The following is a 21325-nucleotide window of genomic DNA, read 5'->3' as shown; positions in this document are numbered from 1 at the left end:
CACCACATTTGCTGCTCACCTCTTCAACGTTCACACATACTTTGTACATACACCTTTGCAAATGCACGACAGCACCTCTTCGTACTTCACGTACCTGTTGCATTTGTATATTATGTCATCTTCATCTTAGTTCTCATTTATACATTTTATTTGCATAGGTTTATTTTTCATTCTAGTTCCCCTTCACAACCTCCTGCATGTTACGCACATTGTCACTGCCCCCTTCATAGCATGATGATACTTTGCATCTATCACCTCTTGCACCCATTCAACAAATGCACAACCATCACCCACAGCAGTGCCAATGCACTGTTGTGTTGCTTCTTTTTGTTTTTACACCATCATAACATTATATACATGCCTTGCCTGTTGTCGTCATCCCCTGTATATCTATTCACATTGTAACGCCCCAAAATTTTAACCCAGATTTTTAAGGATTTTTTTTTGAATTAGCGGAAACAACTAATAATTCCTGGGTTAAGCATTTCAGAACGATACAGGAAGGTAAAAGCAAACCACACCATTTATTTTTATTTCAAAAATAATAGAATCAACTATCAGAGTTTTCACATTATGAGTCTCAAAACAAAGATTCCAATCTAAAAGAAAGTAGGACCGTCAGGGAACAAGTAGATCAAGTCTTGGTTAGCGCCTCATCCCACGTTGCTCATAGAACTATTTTTTGCCTGAAAAATGATAAAAATTATAGGAATTAGACTACCACGTCTAAGTAGGAAAAACTGTACTCTTAATGCAGGTATGTCATGAATCTAGTATGTGATGTAGTTGTCGTGTGTGAATTTTCAGCCTATTAAGAAGTGCATAAAGAAGACTATGTAACAGCAGTAACAAACATATATCAAAGCAGACAAACAAATTATGTAGCAGTTATAGTTAAGTAATTAAAGCATTTTATGCAGAGACAACAATTTAGCAAGTAAGACATTAATCATATTCTGCAACAACAATAACAGTCATGTATAACATTCATGTAGCAATCACAATATTAATTTGATTATCTTGTATCTACACATTTCAGGATTTCATTTCATCACAAGCGCAGAACATGCTGAAAGAATATAAATATGTCTCCCTAGTAACTCCACTCACTGTGATACCTACAATGTCCTAATTGATGTTTATCTTTTCTTATCCCGCGAGTACTCATGGGCCAAGACAACCATCACAGAAGAGAACGTTCGGGGGTATATTATTCAAAGTTGTTTTATTAACCCGAACATTCTAACTAAGACTGAAATCCCAAGGGAGCGGCCAGTGACCGAGAGAACCTCCTTAAGGCCAAAACCAAAACAGGATGCATCCCTAACTTCTGCAGAAGAACAAAGAGCTACCACCTAAGACATATTGGTAGTCCGGTCCGCCCAACTCCGAGGACTGGGGGCCAACGAGTCATTTTAGTTCGAAACAAATAAACATGTCCCCGGAGTTTTGTACCACCTACCCTCTCTAAGGTAAGCCCGAATCTGAGTGGGTTAATCTTTTCATATAATTATTTTTCCGAAGTATAAGGCGTTTTCCCCATCTACCTCCTACTACCAGAGTAGTAAGTTCTCAACCTTAGTCATGTTGCCAAGGTACACATCCCAATTTTTCTCTTCATATTGATTGCACAAACCCACTCAGAGTGCTCCGGTGCCTTTAAACCAGTCAAGCACTAATGCCCCGGTGTCTTTAAACCAGTCGGGCAGCAAAATTATATTTTCATTTTCATGTGGATTCACATCATAACTTCGATGGTCTATGCATGACCCTCAATACACTGACTTGACATTCATATGTCTACAACAAACCGACCCATAGGTTCGGTTATCAAATCATCATTCATCATCATTATTATTATTTATTTATTCTTTAATAGCAAATTGCCACAACGCCTCCATGTATTAAAAGGGTGGCATGTAATAAAAGCTCTGCCAACAAGCAAAGACACAGTTGGTGTCCTTTATTGAACATGTAGTATAGTCCTGGAGATTTGGTAATACAACTATATACATTTCTCCCAACATACTCTCATTTGATCATTCCACAAGATATACAGCTTAGTTGGCATTTGATACTTTCAACAATTATGTAGTGTTAGGCAATAGTACTTCAGAAAAATATACAGTTTAACATGCATATGAACATTGGAGAATAAACATCTTAATGGCCATTTGAACCTTCTAGATGATATACACGTAATGGGCATTGGAACATTTTAAGGAATATGCAATTGAACATCATAAATTATGCAGCTTAATATGCAACTAAATATCAACTTAATATACAAGTTACTATGTAGTTGAACACCAAATTTGCATGCAGCTTAATATGTGACTAAATATCAATTTAATATACAAGTTACTATGCAGTTGAACACCAAATCTGTATGCAGCTTAATATGCGACTAAATATAAATTTAATATGCAAGTTACTGTGCAGTTGAACACCAAATTTGCATGCAACTTAGCATGAAGTGGACTGCCTACTAAATGTCCAACATCAAATTAATATACAACTCATTATGGAAACAAAATATTCTCTTTAAGTGACATATATCTTGTCCTTAAGAATATGTAATGCATAATGTCTTAAGAAAAATCGCAAATCATTATAAGAGTCAGTTAAATACTCATTATGACATCTGAACCACATGCAATATAAAGGCCACAACATGAGAAGAGTAGTCCTGGTTTATTAGTTCCACAAATTATACACACACCGGATATTCAGAGTCAATATTGAAGCGAAATTTCCTAATGAAATTCCCCTCCCATATGAATTAACAGAGTCTATGCTAAGCATGTTCCATTTCACAAAAAAAAAACATTTATTATTTATGCCGTGTCTCACAGAATACCACAAATATCATTTAGCCAGCAGGCTGGATGTTACAGAATAAACAAGTATTATACCGCTAGTAGGCTGTGTTCTCAGAGAAAAGAAAACAACAAACAACCCAACACCAGTCAGCGATATGAATTAAGTGCACCTCGATTCTAGTATCGCTACCCTATAGCTTATCCGGCAAGCCCCCTAATTTTTTTGAAATCAAAATCAGCACATGCAAAAAGGATGGAAACAGAATCTAATGACCAACATGAAAAGAAACGGACTCCACGATTATGAGTTTATATACATCCAGAAGTCTGACTTTATTTAACATAAGATTGAGCTAGAAAAACTCAAAAATCTGAGTTTATCCCACACTAAGATTGAAAAACCCCCAAATCTGAAGTGATTGAACGCAGTCATCGGAAACCCCCAAATGAAACCCCCAAATCTGAAGTTGTTGAACACAGTCATCAGAAACCCCCAAATGAAACCCCCAATTTATGCGATAATGAGGTTTCTTTCTTGATCGACCCAACATACCCGGATGCAATCAACACCGAACAATAAAAGTACAGTACTCCTACCATTTTCCGGCGAAGGGGTTGCGGCAACCACGAGGGAGGGTCGGCCTTGACAACACCACCAGTAGAGGAGAGGTCGGCTTCGAGCTGCAGGCCGGAGCTCGGAGGGCGATCTGAAGGATACAGAGGCAGAGGAGAGTGAGAGAGGGAAAAGAGATAGAGAGAGAGAGGGGTTCGGGGTCCCCATTTGTAGGAGGGTGGCCTCCCGAAAAGGAAGGAAACCCCTTGGCAGCTGCGGTTTCCCCCCATCTCCCTCACTCTTGACGTGTTAGGGTTCAAATGAACCCTAACACGCGATTTATCGGGGGTGGGGTTATGTTTATCGGGCAACCCATATCGGGTTGCCCCCTTTTTAACCCTTACATGTTTTCATTTTACAGGGTGTGGGCCGGGTCCGGGTCCGAACCGCGACCCGCACTCGGGATCCAACAACGTGTTGGATCCGGATCTTGTTTAAAAATGTGGATCCATAGTTGGATCCAAAACCCTACCTAATGATATATATATATATATATTTTATTTATTTTCTTATTTACGTATATTGATATTTAATAGGTTTATATGTATAAGAGGTATCACTTAGGTATGGGTTCTGGATCCGAAACTTGGATCCGTGCCCAAATCCGCCCATATTACACCTAAAATATTAAAAATTTTAATGGAAAATTTGCGGTTATTACACACATCCTTTTGCGAAATCCCTTCTTTTTTTTTTCTTTACCAAGGATAGTTCATGACGTTGTCCAAGTTTTAAAACTATACATACCCTCAATCTACCATTGGGATCTTGATCAACATTGGGAATGCTACTTACCCCTCTCAGAAACAGAAATATAAGCACATTTGATGTTGTAACTAAAGCTTTGGATGATGTCAGTTATGGCAATCAAACTAAGCCACAAGTAACGGTCCAATCCAAAGACAGTGCTGATCAAAACTGAAGCAGTAAACCAACTACAAACTTGTATTCAAGACCGAAGGCAACATTGAGATTGCATGTTATTATCTTAAAGTTAAGCCAGTTTATGTTCAGATTCCTCAGCAGGGTCCATTGCTTCAGGCCCCACAGCAGGCTCTATAACTCTCACTTCATTTTTGCTATAACATCTTCTTCATACTCTTCACCATCACCTGACACATATACCACCCACCTGCATTTTCCTGCAAAAGACATTGTTCATCACAACAATGCGCATTACCCACTTCACATCACCGCACATTATTTGTTGCTTCCTTTCATTCATGCATCCTCCCTTGTGCAACCATCTTCTCAAACAACCTATGTTGTATCCTTCATTTCCATTACCCAGCCACCTCTTCATCTTCCTTTACCTAGCACACAGCCCCAGTGCACCTTAGCCTTACAACCTCCCACTTGTATATACTATATACCTACACATCACTACCCACTGCACCTGCTGCTTTCACAGCAACAGTGTACCAGCACTTACATCTATAGTAACTCCTATACCCTACTCATGAGCATATCACTACCTATCACTGCTTTCACAGCTGTTATTACTTATTTCATTTTATGGCTCTGTTTTGATCTCAATCCTGTCCGCAATTAGTTGCATTCATGTATTTAGGACAAGCAATTATGAATCTAGGATAAGCATTGTCCGCAATAACTTGTTTGACAGCAAAAGAGAACTCAGACTTAAACTCAAATTTAAAAAAATCGACATCATGATGAATTATAAGGAAAACGGGTTGATGTACCTAAATGCATTAGCTGACCCATTGCATCCTCCTGCCATTTGATTTATCAATGAAATTTCATTCCTTACTTCTTGGCATTCTTGCATTTCATTTGCATCTTTGTAGTTCATTTGTATCTTTGCAATGTGTGTTAGCATATAAATATGCACTTTAGTTTTAGCATAATATATTCCCTTTTGGATTTCATATATGTTCTGCTCTTGTACTATCTCTTGTTTTGCAGGAAACCATGGAAAATACTACATCCCACCCTAAATTAGGGACTTTCATAATTTTAATTTTTAATTCCAGTAATGTAATAGTTAGATATCAATGAGAATATTTACCTTTCATGTATTCGATTAGAATATATGAGCATGTAAATATCATGAATTGCTTGTTTCATATCATTTTGCCATTTTATTTTTCAAATTTCACAAATGGGAACACAAATGGCACGTGCACTATTCTAATAATGTAACGCCCCAAAATTTCGACTTGTGATTTCGAAAACCTTATCGAAAAACCTTTCAAAGATTTAAGGTTTAATATTTAAAAACAACAGCGGAAGACATTTAGAAAGGAACACAAGTCAACAATCCTGGGTACGTTAGCTGAAAAACCATCATTCACATGTACAACATCTTAAAGAAATTTAAGAAATAAGGCAATCGATTAAAATCTGCAGTTTATTACAAAATGAGCCTTTTATTCCAAAGTTCAATAAATCTAAGAAAAACTCCAAAAAGTCCTAGAGCCAAGCCGCCAGCAGAAAGAAAATGAATCTTGATCCACGTTGCACCACGCCATCGGCCGCCAGTGAAGTCCTACTCCTCACCTGCCCATGAAATGGGTCAGCTTCATAACAAACCAGTAGGTGCACGAACAGATAAGTAGAATGAAAATAAAACAGGACATTCATGAGATAAGTAGTTATGATATTTAAGCAATTAAAGCAGTTGTAGTCTATTCTAGCAAATGTAATAAGTGCAAAGAGAAACAGTGTAAGTCTCAGTCATCTATATCTATTCCTGAATATATTCTTTAAGTTCTGATATTAACTGGCCTGCGGGTACGCACACACGCGAAACGTAGAAACAGCCGAGACCGATCCGGGGGTTTATTATGTCAGGTGTTTTCATTAACCCGGATAGCTGACTGAGTCCGCTCCTAAGGGGACGGTCAGTGACCAAGAGAGTAAATCCTCAAAGGCATTCGTGGCCCATGGATGCATCCAACTTCTGCAGAAGTGCCTGGGAATTACTACCTAGGATAACTTATGGTAATCCCAATTCCCCTAACTCCGTTGACTGGGGAAAACCGAGTCTTTTGCTCGTGGGGTGGTTGTTAACAACCTGTCCATCGGAGTCTTTGTACCTTCCATCCTCTCCCTTGATGAACCGTGAAGATTGGATGGGTACGACGGGGGTTTCTTAACCGCCGTCCCATCCTACATGCTCTGGTCCATTAGACCCACTCGAGCATCTTGCCTGTGAAGGCGAAATGGTCACCATTTTATGTGATCTCCGCATTTTGCTAATAGCTTTCATCGAGGTTGCCACAACCTCATCATCCCACCATCGTAACCCACATGGGACGTACTTGTCCAAAAGTACGATCGTACCTTCCTAGAGGTACAACTACGATGAGAGGGCAACATAATGGTTTATGATTCTTTTGTTTCCTACATGACATGTTTTGCTTTTCTGAGCAATTGGCTTGTGGAGGCCGATATTATTAAATTCGGTAAAGTATAGATTTCACCCCTCAATACCCCTCAATTCGGTAAAGGAATAAGCATGCATAATAGACAATTATGAGTTAAGCACTCGTACACGTAAACAGGCATGACAAGTAAACTACTTGATTCTTTCTAGAATGAGTCTACCTAGAGGATTTATATTATGAAATAAAAGAATCACAAAGAGTAAAACATGGATCAACAAATATTTCTTCAGAGTCGCAAATATGCAAAATAATTATTCTATCTCAGAAGTCTTATTTTATTTTGTTCATACATACTATTCATGCGACTTTCCCCTACCTCGGGATGTCGTGCAGCTGCGTGCGTCTACGCGTGTAGATGATACGAGGCTCGGGCCGCGGAGCCAAAGCGAGGGGTCCGATGCGAGGTCTGCAACAGTGCTATGTTAATTATCATGCGGAGCAAAAGAAAGACAAACCTGCCTATAGGAAAAGAGAGGCAGCAGAGGTGTGCCCCTGCTGGCCGAAAACAGACAAGCGGCGGGGGAACAAGCCCCTGCCTAAACATAGCGTAGCGGCAGGGGGCCAACCCCTGCCGACAGCCACCAAGTGGCAGGGGCTGAGCCCCTGCCAATGACACACAGTGGCAGGGGCTGAGCCCCTGCCGACAGCAATGGATGGCAGGGGGCCAGCCCCTGCCGGAAGCAATGGATGGCAGGGGCCCAACCCCTGCCAGAAGCACATGGATGGCAGGGGGCCAGCCCCTGCCGAAAGCACAGGTCGGCAGGGGCCAACCCCTGCCGCCAGCACGAAGTGGCAGGGGCTGAGCCCCTGCCGACAACACAGGTCGGCAAGGGCCACCCCTGCCGACAGCACCAGACGGCAGGGGGCCCAGCCCCTGCCGAAAGCACAGGTCGGCAGGGGCCAACCCCTGCCGACAACACAGGTCGGCAGGGGCCAGCCCCTGCCGACAGCATGATGTGGCTGGGGCTGAGCCCCTGCCGACAACACAGGTCGGCAAGGGGCCACCCCTGCCGACAGCACCAGACGGCAGGGGGCCAGCCCCTGCCGAAAGCCACGAGGTGGCAACAAAAAGGGGTGCCGCAGGGGCCACCGGTCCCCTGCCGGCACTCCGGCGAATCGCAGAGGGAGACGGGGACGACAGGGGCCGCGTAGGCCACCTGTCGGGGCCCTGGCGACACAGAGAGGCGGTGGGAGGCCGCGGCAGTGGCTGTGAGCCACCTGCCGGCCTCCCGGCGAGGTGACAGGGAGGGGGTGAGGAGGAGAAGAGGGAGGAGAAGAGAAGAACGGCGTACCTGGGGGGGGGTTCCCGGCGTCGGCGGCGGGCGCATCAGGGAAGGAGACCGGCGCGGGGGAGGAAGCTCGAGAGGGGAGGCGTGCCTCCCCTCGCCCTCCAGCACTCCTCATAAAGAGCTCGGGGGGGGGGGGAGATGAAAGGGGAAACCTCGGTGGGTTTCCCCAATCAACCCGAAAATGAAGGGGGAGAAGAGGGGGGGGGGGGGGTGCGGCGCTCGGGACCCTGCGTCGGGTTACTTAAAACCCTAAAATAAAAAGGGGCCCGGGTCGGATCCAGACCCGACCCGGCCCGGGTCCAAACCGATATTATTATTTTTTTTTTAAATGGGGTTTTACAAATAAGAGGTAATTAATCCTAAGCAAATGACTCACATTGATGGCCATAGTCAAAATGTGGGCAATGCTTAGGATTTTTATATTTTATGGAATAACATTGGATCAACACTGAATCTCTTTTAAAAAATCATCATATTTTTAAATATTTTTTTCCTTTGTCAGAGTTTAACTTGAAATTAACTCAAAATATATATCAATGTCCATAGTGAGGATATATTGAGAGTTTATTTTACTTTAAACTTTATAAAAGCACCATAATGTATTTTATTCTTCATGTAAATTTAAATACAGATTATTATATAATACATTCAATGGCCATAGTCAGGAATGTATTATATCTTCAATCTTATTTCAATTCTCCTAAAGAATGAAATATGCTTTTCAATATCCAATGTTCAAATTCTTTAATTCATTTCATCATTTACCATAAAATTACATTATATTTTCATATTTTTCAAACTTTCTTCAAAAAAATCAAGTGATTTTGAGATGATCATTCAAATTGTTAAAATGTAAACTGTAATATATATATATATATATTATTTAATATTATTATATTTTCTTTTATTATTTTCTTTTTCTATTTTTCTTTATTTTCTTTTTTAGCATCTAGTTCAATAGAAACTAGATATTTGATTCAATCAAGTTCTAACAAGTTCCTGTTAGAACTTGAGTGTGCAAATAGTTGTTGGACTGTAGTCCAACAACTATAATAAATGTTGTTGGACTATAGTCCAACAACTATAATAATAAATGATGTTGGACTGTAGTCCAACAACTATATTAAGAGACGTTGGAATACAACGTCTCTTTTGGAGAGCTCAAAATGAGCTCTCCTCTCTCTTCCACTTTTTTGTATATATAGGGGTGAACCCCTTCAATGTAAACCATCCATGCTTCTTAAGCATTTTGTTCATGAATAAAGTATTATTTATTTTTCAAGTGTTCTTCCTTTTATACCCTTTCAAGGGTCATGCTTGTAGTGTCTCCAATAGACACTTGTTTGTGAGTTATTTGTGCATTTGTTGAAGACCACCATTTCATTACATGGTATCAGAGCTACGAAATCCTTAGATCTTGAAGTGTTTCCGCCTTGATTTCCGTGCCACATTTACAAAAGGTGTTTCATCACCTTGTTCTTGGCTCAAGAAGATTTGTTTGAAGAAAGGCGAACTTGTGCTACAAAAATTTTTAGTTTTGTATCCTCTCTTATTCCTTTGTCTACTCTTTTTCTTTTCTTTTTATTTTTCTCTCTCTCTCCTCCTATTTATTCCTCTCTTACCCTTGTAAAAGATGGATGACAATGATAAGATCACCATCATTCCTATGAAGCTAAACGATACTAACTATGTAATGTGGGCTTCGATTATGAAGCACCACATTTGGGGAAAAGGTTTATGGGTTATAGTGGATGGTTTCGATTTGGAACCTAAACTATCTCTTACCAAGAAAGAGGGTGATAAAGAGGTTCCTCTAACGGAAGAAGAGAAGAGTAAGGCTTTAGCCACTTATGAAAAGAAATGGAAAGAATGGAGGATAGGGCATGCAAAAATTATGTCATGGCTCATCAATAGCATAGACATTAAAAAATGCTCTAGTCTAGCTAAGTTTGAGCATGCCGATAAGGCTTGGGAATACCTCAAAAACATGTATTCCCTTAAAGATATTGCACATGTATGCAATTTACAAGATAAAGTTCGGACAATGACTCAAAAAGATAAAACTATTCGAGAATATTATAATGAGTTGTCCGAACTTTGGGAAGAGTTGGCTCTTCTTGAGCCCAAATGACATTGTGCCGAAGACATCGAGCTTCGCCAAAAGCAACTCGATATGGAACATTTCTATCAATTTGTGAATGGTCTAAGGCCGGAGTTTGAATCCACCAAATCGGCCCTTTTACATCGTGGAAAAATTCCTTCTATTGTTGATACTATAGAAGAGCTCACTATGGAGGAAAATAAACTTAGAAAAAGTACTCCAAAAGTTGATGATGACTTCGTTTTAGCTATATCTAGACCGGGGAATCATACTCGTACTTACAAGCCGCCTCATTTTGGAAGGCAAAACGACGACTTTGATAAAAGAAAAGTTATTTGTCATCATTGTCATGAACCGGGGCACTATAGGCCTCAATGTCCAAAGTTAAAAAGAAGAGAAGAAAAAAGAGTTGCATCTGTTGAATCTGAGTCAAAAGATCAAGATGCACCTGTGTCTATGGCTCAACTGATGGAAATCCTTCAACCTCTTCTCAAAGGGGTATCCTCCTCAACCGAAGCCTCAACTGGAGCGGCAGTTGCATCTTTCTCCGGTCCAGGTAACTTTCCTTGGCTTTTAGATTCTGGTGCTTCTTTTCATATGACCCCAAATGTTAATAGTCTATCCAAATGTCTTAAAAATAACTCAAGTGTGTCAAAGGTTTTTACAGCCGATGGCACATCTCTTGAAGTAAAAGGAATAGGATGTTTTGAAAATCTTCAAAAATCCAAAAGATTCTTTATCCCAGAAGTTAGATATATCCCTAAACTTAATTTGAATCTCTTATCTGTCTCGCAAATATCTGATTATGGATGTAATATCTCCTTCTCTTCTCATGGTTGTTGGGTACAGGATCGCCAGTCAGGGAAGCTGATTGGGGAAGGCCATAGAGAAGGAGCACTTTGGGCATAACATGGGCAGTTTAATTTGCATACGGGAATGTCATATTTCATGTTCATTATCAATTGGTTAATTTGTTACATATATGACTACACTTTGCAGACATGTTAATACCATTGCATACTTTACATATGATTGTGATTCGTGCATTAGTGCTCAGGTGATCAAATGAATCATCGCGGGTTTGGTAAACCCGAGTTGTGGAAATGTTTCCCTTACTCATTTCAATGCATTGCAAAGATCATGCCTTATTAATATTTCAGTTTTATTGCACTGTTCTATATGTTTCCACAGGCCGGAGTCCTGTGATGGCTCTCGCGAGATAGATGCGAGCTTTTATCTTTCTTTTTGCATATGATATTGCAAAACTTAAGAAATTAAATTTAAATAAAAGAATTATAAAGCACAGTGTAATATACCTTCTGGGATCACCCATCCGGAGAATGAGGATCTTAAAAATCCGGTCTTGGGGAGACTGTGAGGATACAAAACTCCGTGTGCTTAATTTTGGTCCCCTGAACCCGATATTGAGGTTCCTTCTCCTGGCCACGGTTTTAGGGAGAGTCCGCCACTTTACCCGGGAGTGGTGTGTTTGACACAGCTGTTGTTTTTTGTACCAAGGAAGTGCCACTTGTGGGCGTGGGGTGTCCCTTGTGTCCCCGACATTAGATGTGGAGGTCTAATGTTCGGAAGGTGATTCGGTCGAGGGCTAAGTTGGAACCTAGTAATAAAATATAAATTGTGTGCTAAGCTACCCTGGGAACCTAACTTAACCTCGGGGTTTGCACCCGTTTGGTGTATCCGCGGGCAACGGTAATTAAAAAAGAGAAACTTAAAGTTGTATGCATTTAATAGGGCATGCATAAGGAAACAAAAGACTTAAATGGAAGATAATAAAATGATTCATGCATTGCATAAAAGACATGCATTTTTCCTGTTATGCATTAGATCATGCATACTTTAATGGTTTCCTTACTCAGTACATGAGGGTAGATGTTGAATGTTAAATTCTGGTTGCATGCTGAAATTTTAGTAGATGCTACTGCTTTACTGTCTTTCCGTGCTTAGCAATTATGATTGTTGCATGATTAAATTCTCAATTGCTATAAACTGTCTTGTATGTATTTCCATTAATTGTTGCATGATATCTCATCTTCATTCTTTATCTCACTTGTTTCATTAAGAAGTAGCTATGCTCAGGATTTCGATTCTGACACCCTACTTCGTTGGTTTTTCGCAGAAGCAGGTGATCAGTGAAGTCGACAGCTACTGCGAGGGCGCGAGAGTCACAACGAGTTTTGACAGTCTTCTATGTGGACAGAGTGGCTCTTTGTTTTGTTTTTTTTTATTTAGTGTTCTTGTTATTTGCTTATTGTCATTAGTAGTTACTTGAGTCAGACACTTTATTTTTTAGATTTGTTTTTCATTCATGAATAAATGTAATGGTTAGTTATGGATGTTAATTGCAAGTTCCTTTGTGATTTGTGGCTATCCAGTTGGAATTGGAACTGTGAGGACCCCGGGGCTCTGGGAAGTTTTCCGCACTGTTTTAGAAAAAAAAAAAATTCCGCATTTTCAAAGGGGATGAGTTGGGGTCGTTACAAGCAATTTGTCTTTTCCAAGTCAAATAGTTGTTGGTGGTTAGCTTTTCCGAAACCAGCTGCCCTAGGAAATTGGAAGAAAGACTAGAATTGGATGAAGTTGTGAAAATATCTCAAAAATGAGATAAAGTGTGCGATAAGCACAACACCACCAATGTGCACAAATGCACAAGAACACTTAGAACAAATGTACATAAAGGTACAATAAAGAAACTCAAATGCACAAAGGCATACAAAATATAAAGAATTTTATTGAGAAGAATGGAGAACAAAAGCTCCAAGAAGTGCCTTTTACAAAGGGGGAACTCCCCTATTTATAAGAGGAAAAGGAGCCTTGGAGGGGCTCCACTAGCTGTTGGAGCCCCTCCAACGGTTAGAATTCTAACCGTTGGAGAGGCTCAACAGCTAGTGTTGAGCCCTCCAAGTTGACTTTGAGTCAACAATAAAAAAAGACAAAAAAATGAAAAGAAAAAAAGAAAAAGAAGAAAAGTAAAAAATACAAAAAGAATTACAACATATTCATAATTATGAATATGCGCAAAAGAGAAATGATTAAAATACCCTTGCGGGTTTTACAAGAAAAAGGAAACATATATATTTACATATATATATATATATATAAAGATAGATACATATACATATATACATGATGTATATATGTATATGTATCTCTCTTTATATATATATGTAATATTTACATAAAGAGAGATACATTTTAACACCCTCCCTCAAACTTAGGGCACAATGACCAAAAGTTTGCTAAGGAGAAAGATGAATCTTGATGAGCAAAGTGCCTTGGTGAAGAAATCTGCCAACTGATATTCTGAAGTTACATAAGGAAGATTGATGACTTTTTGTAGATATGCCTCTCGGACATAATGGCAGTCTATCTCAATATGCTTTGTCCGCTCATGAAACGTGTGATTCTTAACAATATAGATTACACTCTTATTATCACAACACAACTTTGTGGGTTCTTGAATTGGAATCCCCATGTCTTGCAGCAACTGATGAATCCAGACAATCTCCATAGTTGTAGACGCCATGGCTCGATATTCTGCTTCGGTGGATGATAGAGACACCTTCTGTTGTTTCTTACATCTCCATGAGATCAGGGATTCACCTAAAAAAATGCAAAAGCCTGTAGTGGAGTGACGATTATTTGTGTCACCTCCCCAATCATAGTCAGTATATGCAATTAAATTCAACTCAGAAGATCAGGAAAGGAAAACTCCCTTGTTTAAAGTTCCCGTTAAGTATCTGACAACTCGGAGAACGACACTCATATGAACAGATGTAGGAGCATGCTGAAATTGGCTTGCAGTATGCACGGCATGAGAGATGTCCGGCCTTGTGATGCTAAGATACATTAGAAATCCCACAAGTTGCCGGTAGGGGATAGGATCCTCCAAAGGTTTCCCATCATCAATCTTCATTTTTGATCCCACAATTTCAGGGGTCTTACAGATTTTATCATCAATAATACCTGATCTGTCAAGAATCTCACAGACAAGTTTAGTTTGAGACAAAAAATAGCCTCTATGAGAGTAGGCTACCTCGATACCAAGAAAGTAAGTCAGATACCCCAGGTCTGACATTTCAAACCTTTCTTTTAAAGTGGTTTTAATGTTTCTGATGCCCTTTATGTCACTACCTGTTATCAACATATCATCAACATACAACAGTAAAATCACAATTCCTGCATCAGACTTTTTGACGAACAAAGCAGTGTCAGTATAGCATGAGGAAAAACCATTTTGAACCATCACATCATTAAATCGATCATACCAAGCCTTAGGGGCTTGTTTTAAACCATAAAGCGCTTTTTGCAAACGAAGGACTTTCCCTTTTGGTACGTTCATACCAGGAGGAGCATCCATGTAGACTTCTTCATTAATGTCCCCATTTAGAAATGCATTTTTAACATCCATTTGGTAAATATTCCATTTTTTAATAGATGCATTGGTGATCAAACACCTTACAGTAACCATTCGTGCAACAGGAGCAAAGTTTTCTTTGTAATCGATGTCGTATTCTTGACTATATCCTTTTGCGACAAGACGGGCTTTATATCTTTCGAGAGTGCCATCACTCTTGGTTTTGACTTTAAAAACCCATCTACATCCTATTGTTTTCTTTCCTTCTGGAAGACATTGAAAAACCCACGCTTTGACTTTGTTGAGGGCTCTAAGTTCGTTGTCCATGGCATCCCTCCATTCTATTATTTCCTTAGCTTCTTTAAAATTTCTAGGTTCTTGATATGAGTGAATGGCACTAAGACATGCCCTATGCTTTGGAGAAAAAGACTCATAGGATATAAATCTAAAAGGATTTTTCCTAGATCTTTCAGTTCTTCGAGAGTTGTTGAAAGATTCACTAAGGTCACTATATTTCTCTATTGCACTTCTAAAAGTGCTTTTATCTCTATGAGTATAGGTAATTGGTTCATTTATCATTTCTTCTTCATCATGAATGGTTTGAGGAATACTTTCACTTATATCCTCATTCTCATTTAATTCATCATCGCTAAAAAAATCTTCATTTCTAGATAATAGTTCAAACAAAAAAGAATAATCGGCATTATCTTCATGAGTTTTGTGTTTTTTAAAACCACTTATGTTTTCTAAAAAGGTTACATTTCTTGAAACATATAGTTTATCATTCTTAATATAACACCTAAAACCTTTTTGGGTTTCCGAATATCCTAAAAACGCACAAGGAATAGCTTTGGGAGATAATTTATCATTCTTATCGGTGAGAACAAAACATTTACAACCAAAAATTCTTAACCTATTGTAATCGAGTTCTTTTTTATACAAGATTTCATATGGAGATATTTGATTCAAGTTTTTGGATGGAAGTCGGTTTGATGAGATAAACCGATGCAAGAGCCGCTTCGGCCCAAAATCTTTTTGGAATTTTTTGAGAAATTAGCAAAGTTCTTGTAGTTTCAATTATGTGTCTATGTTTTCGTTCGGCCAACCCATTTTGTTGGGGAGTTTTGGGACAAGACCTTTGATGAACAATCCCATTATTTTCAATATAACTTTTGAAATCATTTGAGAGATATTCTCCCCCGGAATCGGTTCTAAGAATTTGTAATTTACTATTGAATTGATTTTGTATTAACATGTGAAAAACCTTAAAAGTAGAGAAAACCTCATGTTTATGTTTGAGGAAGTATATCCAACTATACCTTGAAAAATCATCCACATAAATAACATAATACAAAAAACCTCCCTTAGACACAACGGGTGCCGGTCCCCAAACATCCGAATGCACAATTTCGAAAGGCTTAGTTGAAAACATAGTTTTTTGTCCAAAAGGTAAGCTTCTCATTTTACCAAGAATACAATCATTACAATTGAAATTGTCTTTACATAAGGTTTTAGCAAAATGTAAATACGAAAGCTTGACAATATTTGGATGCCCAAGGCGTTTATGCCAAACATTTATATCCTTATGTTGGGCAACATTACAAAAAGAGGTTTTTGGAATTTGAAGAAATTCCATGAGATAAAGATCTCCCTTCCTAGAGCCTTCTCCAATCAACTTCTCGGACCGGCGATCCTGTATCCAACATTTATTTGATGAGAATTTGATATCACACCCATGATCCGATAGTTGAGAGACGGAAAGCAAATATAAATTTAGTTTTGGTATAAATCTAACTTTTGGAATAAAAAAACCTTGTCTTTCAAAATCGACAATTCCTTTTATTTCAAGAGAAGCCCCATCCGTGGTGGAGACAAAAGAGGGTGACAAATTTTTTGAGTATTTAGAAAGTGAAAAAACATTTGGAGTCATATGAAAGGATGCACCCGAGTCTAAGAGCCAAAGAGTCTTACTGGGAGGAGAGAAGGTGGTCATGGCGGCTCCGGAAACGGATCCCTTGAGGAGTGGTTGAAGAGCTTCCATGATTTGATTGAGAGACAAAGTAGCATGATTGGAAGTAGAAGGACCTTCCTCCTTGGTTGATTGAAAAGTAGTAGACATAGCCACCATCTTCTTCCATTTAGGGCATACCGGTTTAATGTGACCCGGTTCTTTGCAAAAATGACATACGATCTTACTATAATCTCTTCTTCCATAATGCCCACCATTTTCTCTTCCTCCTTAATTTTTGTTAAAATGAGGGGGTTTATAGGTTTTAACATTGTTCCCCGGTCTTGAGACGGCATAAGCACCCTCATCCTCATCTTTAGAGGGAACGACCAACACACTTAGATTGGTTTTATTCATTCCCAATCTAGTTTCTTCTCCACTTAATTTGGTAAGCACATCTTCCAAAGGAGGGGAAGAGAAAGAAGATAAGAGAGAGGATCTAGTTTGTTCAAACTCGGGTCTAAGCCCATTTAAAAAGTTAAAGAAATGATCCTCTTCTAGTTGTTTGGCCCTCAATTCAATAGCCTCACCACTCCATTTAGGTTCTTGGAGGGCAAGCTCATCCCAAATAGTGGATAACTCGGCGAAGTACTCTCTAACAGACATTTCTCCTTGTTGAAGGGTTGAAGCCTTCTTTTGGAGATAGTATTTATGGGACAAATCTCTTGAAGTATACATTCTTTCAAGATATTCCCATACTTGATATGCCTTTTTGAACTTTAGAATGTTGGCATTAATTTTGGTCTCAACCGAAGAGAAGAACCATGAGAGTATTTTGTAATTTTTCATTTCCCACTCTTTATGCTTCTTATTGTAATCTTCAAAAGCCTTTTCTCTTTCTTCTCCCTCAAGAACCTTGATCTCCCCTCTCTCAAGGGTAGTAATTTTTGGTTCGGGTTCGGGAATAGTTCCTTGAACATATCCCCAAAGACCCTTTCCTTTTATATGGGCCTCCATATTCCCGGCCCATACATGCTAATTCGTTCCATTCAATTTGAAGCCAAGAGAGAAGTGAGAATCCTTTTCGCCCATTAGAGAGGATACAAAGAGAAATAAATGCGTACCACAATGCGAAATGAGTCCCTTCTTGATGTAGGAAGCTTCTAAAATATAGAATGAAGAGCCGAGTCTTCACTCCAACCACCACAACTTAATAGCACGCTTCACGAGGTACTCCAACGAAGAGAGAAAAAAGCACGATCTTCTTTTCCTTTAAGCCTAGCTCTGATACCATGTGAAAATATCTCAAAAATAAGATAAAGTGTGCGATAATCACAACACTACCAATGTGCACAAATGCACAAGAACACTTAGAACAAATGTACACCAAGGTACAATAAAGAAACTCAAATGCACAAAGGCATACAAAATATAAAGAATTTTATTGAGAAGAATGGAGAACAAAAGCTCCAAGAAGTGCCTTTTACAAAGGGGGAACTCCCCTATTTATAAGAGGAAAAGGAGCTTTGGAGGGGCTCCACTAGCTGTTGGAGCCCCTCCAACGGTTAGAATTCTAACCGTTGGAGAGGCTCAACAGCTACTGTTGAGCCCTCCAAGTTGACTTTGAGTCAACAATCAAAAAAGACAAAAAAATAAAAAGAAAAAAAGAAAAAGAAGAAAAGTAAAAAATACAAAAAGAATTACAACATATTCATAATTATGAATATGCGCAAAAGAGAAATGACTAAAATACCCTTGCGGGTTTTACAAGAAAAAGGAAACATATATATTTACATATATATATATATATATATAAAGATAGATACATATACATATATACATGATGTATATATGTATATGTATCAGAGTTGCCAGTCGAGGAAGCGGGAGCGGGAAGCGATACGGGAAGCGAGGCACTTTCAAAAATTTAGGAAGCGGGAAGCGGGGGACCACTTAGGAGCGAACCGGGAAGCGTCTCGGAAGCGACATAGGAAGCGAACCGGAAGCGACATAGGAAGCGAACCGGAAGCGACCTAAGAAGCTATAAATTTCTAAATTGTAAATTATAAGCTACAATGTTCTAAACTCTAAGTCTAACCTTAAAATTAACATAATCCACTACTTCACTTCATCATGCAAGATTCAAAATAAAAGTATACCAAAAAAATATTATAAGACCATGACAAAAAAGTAACATAAAAGTTTTTAAGTTGGACAACTCCAACTACATCATAAAAAAAAAATAATAATTCAAGACTTCATTAATCTGTCATTTTTCTCTTCCCCTTCAAGTCAGCAATAGATCGCGAACTTTCTGCATCATCACGTGCATCTTGTCCTCCACGACCATGTCTTCTGCTCCTTCCTTCATTTCCTATAATGAATACGTTAAAAAGTTAAAATGTTCAAAAACCATAATTTAAAATATAAAAAACACAATATCAACATACCTTGCCTAGGTCTCCGGCTAAAGAAACGATCAATCCGACCATGAGGAACTGATGGTCGCTCTTGTATATCTGCAGTTCTACTAGCTCTGATGGATTGATTTGTATCCTCTTGAACTTCATTTGTACGTATAATTATTGGAGGTAATGGAGCTCTTGGTTGTGCATCTTTATGTTTAGATTTGGAAATAGTGCTTGATTGTTGTGCACTATCATCCAAATCTCTCTATCGCATATCCTCTAATCTCAACGTATTTTCTTCTACAATAGGAAGTTCTGGATTGATATCCCATTTTCGACTAGGCCCTTCTTTATAGCGATTGTTGCACCTTTTATAACAAGAATATAAAATATGAATGTTAATAAACAATCAATGATAAAAAAATAGAAAAAAAATACCAAAACAAAAGTACAACACAGTTTAATTATACCTGTCAATCAATCGAAGATTGGAATGAATATACACTAAGGTATCAGCACGATCTTCATTGAGCCTATTTCTTTTAACATTGTGAATGTAACTATAGGTGCTCCACACTCTTTCTGCAGAAGATGTGCTAATAGGTTGAGATAAAACCTTAATGGCTAATGCTCTCAACTCCGGTGTATCACCACCATAAAAACGCCACCAATTAAGCACTGACATTGTAGGATTCAGTGCATCTATTCGTGCTGCATTTCGGCTAAATCTTCCACTTCTTGATGCAAAAGCCACAAGTTGTGACCTATAAAGTGTAGATAACTCTTCATTTCCAGAAGATATGACTTCAAGCGCAAGCATTGCACCGTCTAAGATATCATTATCCTTTTCTGCAAAAAAAAATGTTTAGTAACTATAACAAGAGAAATGCAAATGAAATAATAAAATAATTAAATCATTTAACTTTAAACTTTATTAAATAGATAGAATTAATTTTTTACCAGGAGAAACTCGTTTGACCCCTCCTGCTGCTGGGATTTTGAGATACTCCGACTCGTAATATTTTGGAGTAAGCATGTGGGCTAGACTATGGAGAGGCACATTCATTCTGTCCCATCTATTTGAGACAATCTTATGAATCTTGTTTCAATACATGGCGCCATAACACTGTTGTTTTATGCATGCTAGGTGGTTCATCATCTTGGTCATCTTCAGAATAGTAGTCATCCAAGTCATATTCTTCATCTTCCTCATCAAAACAATTTTCGTTTCGGTCCTCAAACTGATATGGACAAGCAGAAGACCTCTTCTTGCCCTTCCCAACACCACTAGATGATTCATGCTCCAAATTGTACAAAGAATCGTCATCGTCATCAGAATTATCGTGATCATAGCTTGAGATGGTCATTAATGAAGCAAAGAACATGCAAATATATCTGCATCATAAAAGTATCAGAATCAACCTAAAACACTTAAAAAAAGCTATTATTAACAGTAAATAATGGAGAGTGAAGAACACAAAGCATGGGGATGTAAACAAAAGACTAAGCTAAAAAAGGGGGGGAAATTACGTGCAATCTGACTATCACTGAACTAAATACTCAAACAGGCACTTCAAGTTCTAATAAGAAACAAGCAACATAAATAACTGAGAATATAGAGAGCGAGAATAGTTTGATTGAACTGCTAAATCAGATCAAGAACATATAAATCCAGTTTTCTTTCAGGACTCCACTAAAGTTCAATACCCGACTCATTGGGAAATTCTCCAAGTACCCATCAACTTAATTTTGCACAAATGGAGAACATTAAAGTGCTACCAGCCTTGGCAAACATTGATCTCTGAGACAATAGACTTAGAACTGAGGTTCTAAATCATTACAGTTATCTTCTTCATGATAATGTTCATTTACTATTTGTACCAGGCACCAGCTCACATCCTCCAGCAGCTCTCAGCCTCTCACTGTACATCAGACTGAAGAAATAGCTTTTAAAATGTGGGAACAACACACTCAAATGCTCTCCAATAAAACAATAATATTGCATATTATACCCGTTATACACCAATTAGTAAAAAAATTATTCATCAGTGTAGAATAGTTAAGATCATTAAAACCATCAACAATATCATGTTATCTCTAATGATACTTCCACCCCATCCGGTGCACTGATTTTCTTTGCCAACTGATGAAGTATAAAATGAACTTCCACATACATTATCACCATCATATCATAAACAACTGAAGAGTTAAATAAGAAGCTACAGCACATAATGGCCAATGCAAATTAACAATCCAGCTATATCAGAAAAGTTTTGTGACGAATGCATACCATCTGTTTAGATAAGAAGTTAATATTACATTGCTTACGCTATCAATAGACTAGTATCATGGAGACAAT

General features: G+C 38.6%; 2 protein-coding genes across 7 annotated transcripts in view; one reads left to right on the top strand and one right to left on the bottom strand.

The window, feature by feature from the left end:
• Positions 1 to 21325, top strand: part of LOC149845609 (putative triglyceride lipase) — a 269765-nt gene that overhangs the window by 55278 nt on the left and 193162 nt on the right. The gene's annotated exons all lie outside the window — the stretch shown is intronic.
• Positions 18540 to 20045, bottom strand: LOC149845610 (uncharacterized). Of its 2 annotated transcripts, XR_016430201.1 has the most exons (4): positions 19927 to 20045; positions 19437 to 19815; positions 19009 to 19334; positions 18540 to 18932 (listed from the first exon to the last, which is right to left on the bottom strand). XR_016430201.1 is itself a non-coding variant. In XM_089995866.1 (3 exons), exons 1-3 carry the CDS (start codon positions 20030 to 20032, stop codon positions 19232 to 19234), a joined length of 588 nt encoding a protein of 195 aa, XP_089851992.1. In that variant the 5' UTR covers positions 20033 to 20045; the 3' UTR covers positions 18540 to 19231. The 2 variants fall into 2 exon arrangements, 1 of the variants encoding a protein (XP_089851992.1); XM_089995866.1 differs by having other exon boundaries at positions 18540 to 19334.

Source organism: Nuphar pumila, chromosome 2 (genome assembly GCF_984573655.1).
Source record: "Nuphar pumila chromosome 2, dmNupPumi1.hap1.1, whole genome shotgun sequence".
NCBI lineage: Eukaryota > Viridiplantae > Streptophyta > Magnoliopsida > Nymphaeales > Nymphaeaceae > Nuphar > Nuphar pumila.
This window is presented reverse-complemented; position numbering and strand designations above follow the sequence as displayed.

What these genes read in the sequence shown, in the direction of transcription:
- LOC149845610 (XM_089995866.1), bottom strand. Translation starts at nt 20,032, where the DNA reads ATGAATGTGCCTCTCCATAGTCTAGCCCACATGCTTACTCCAAAATAT. An exon ending in GGTCAAACGAGTTTCTCCTG is followed by an intron (nt 19,816 to 19,926) that starts GTAAAAAATTAA and finishes TTTTTTTTGCAG; the next exon opens with AAAAGGATAATGATATCTTA. An exon ending in AATCTTCGATTGATTGACAG is followed by an intron (nt 19,335 to 19,436) that starts GTATAATTAAAC and finishes TTGTTATAAAAG; the next exon opens with GTGCAACAATCGCTATAAAG.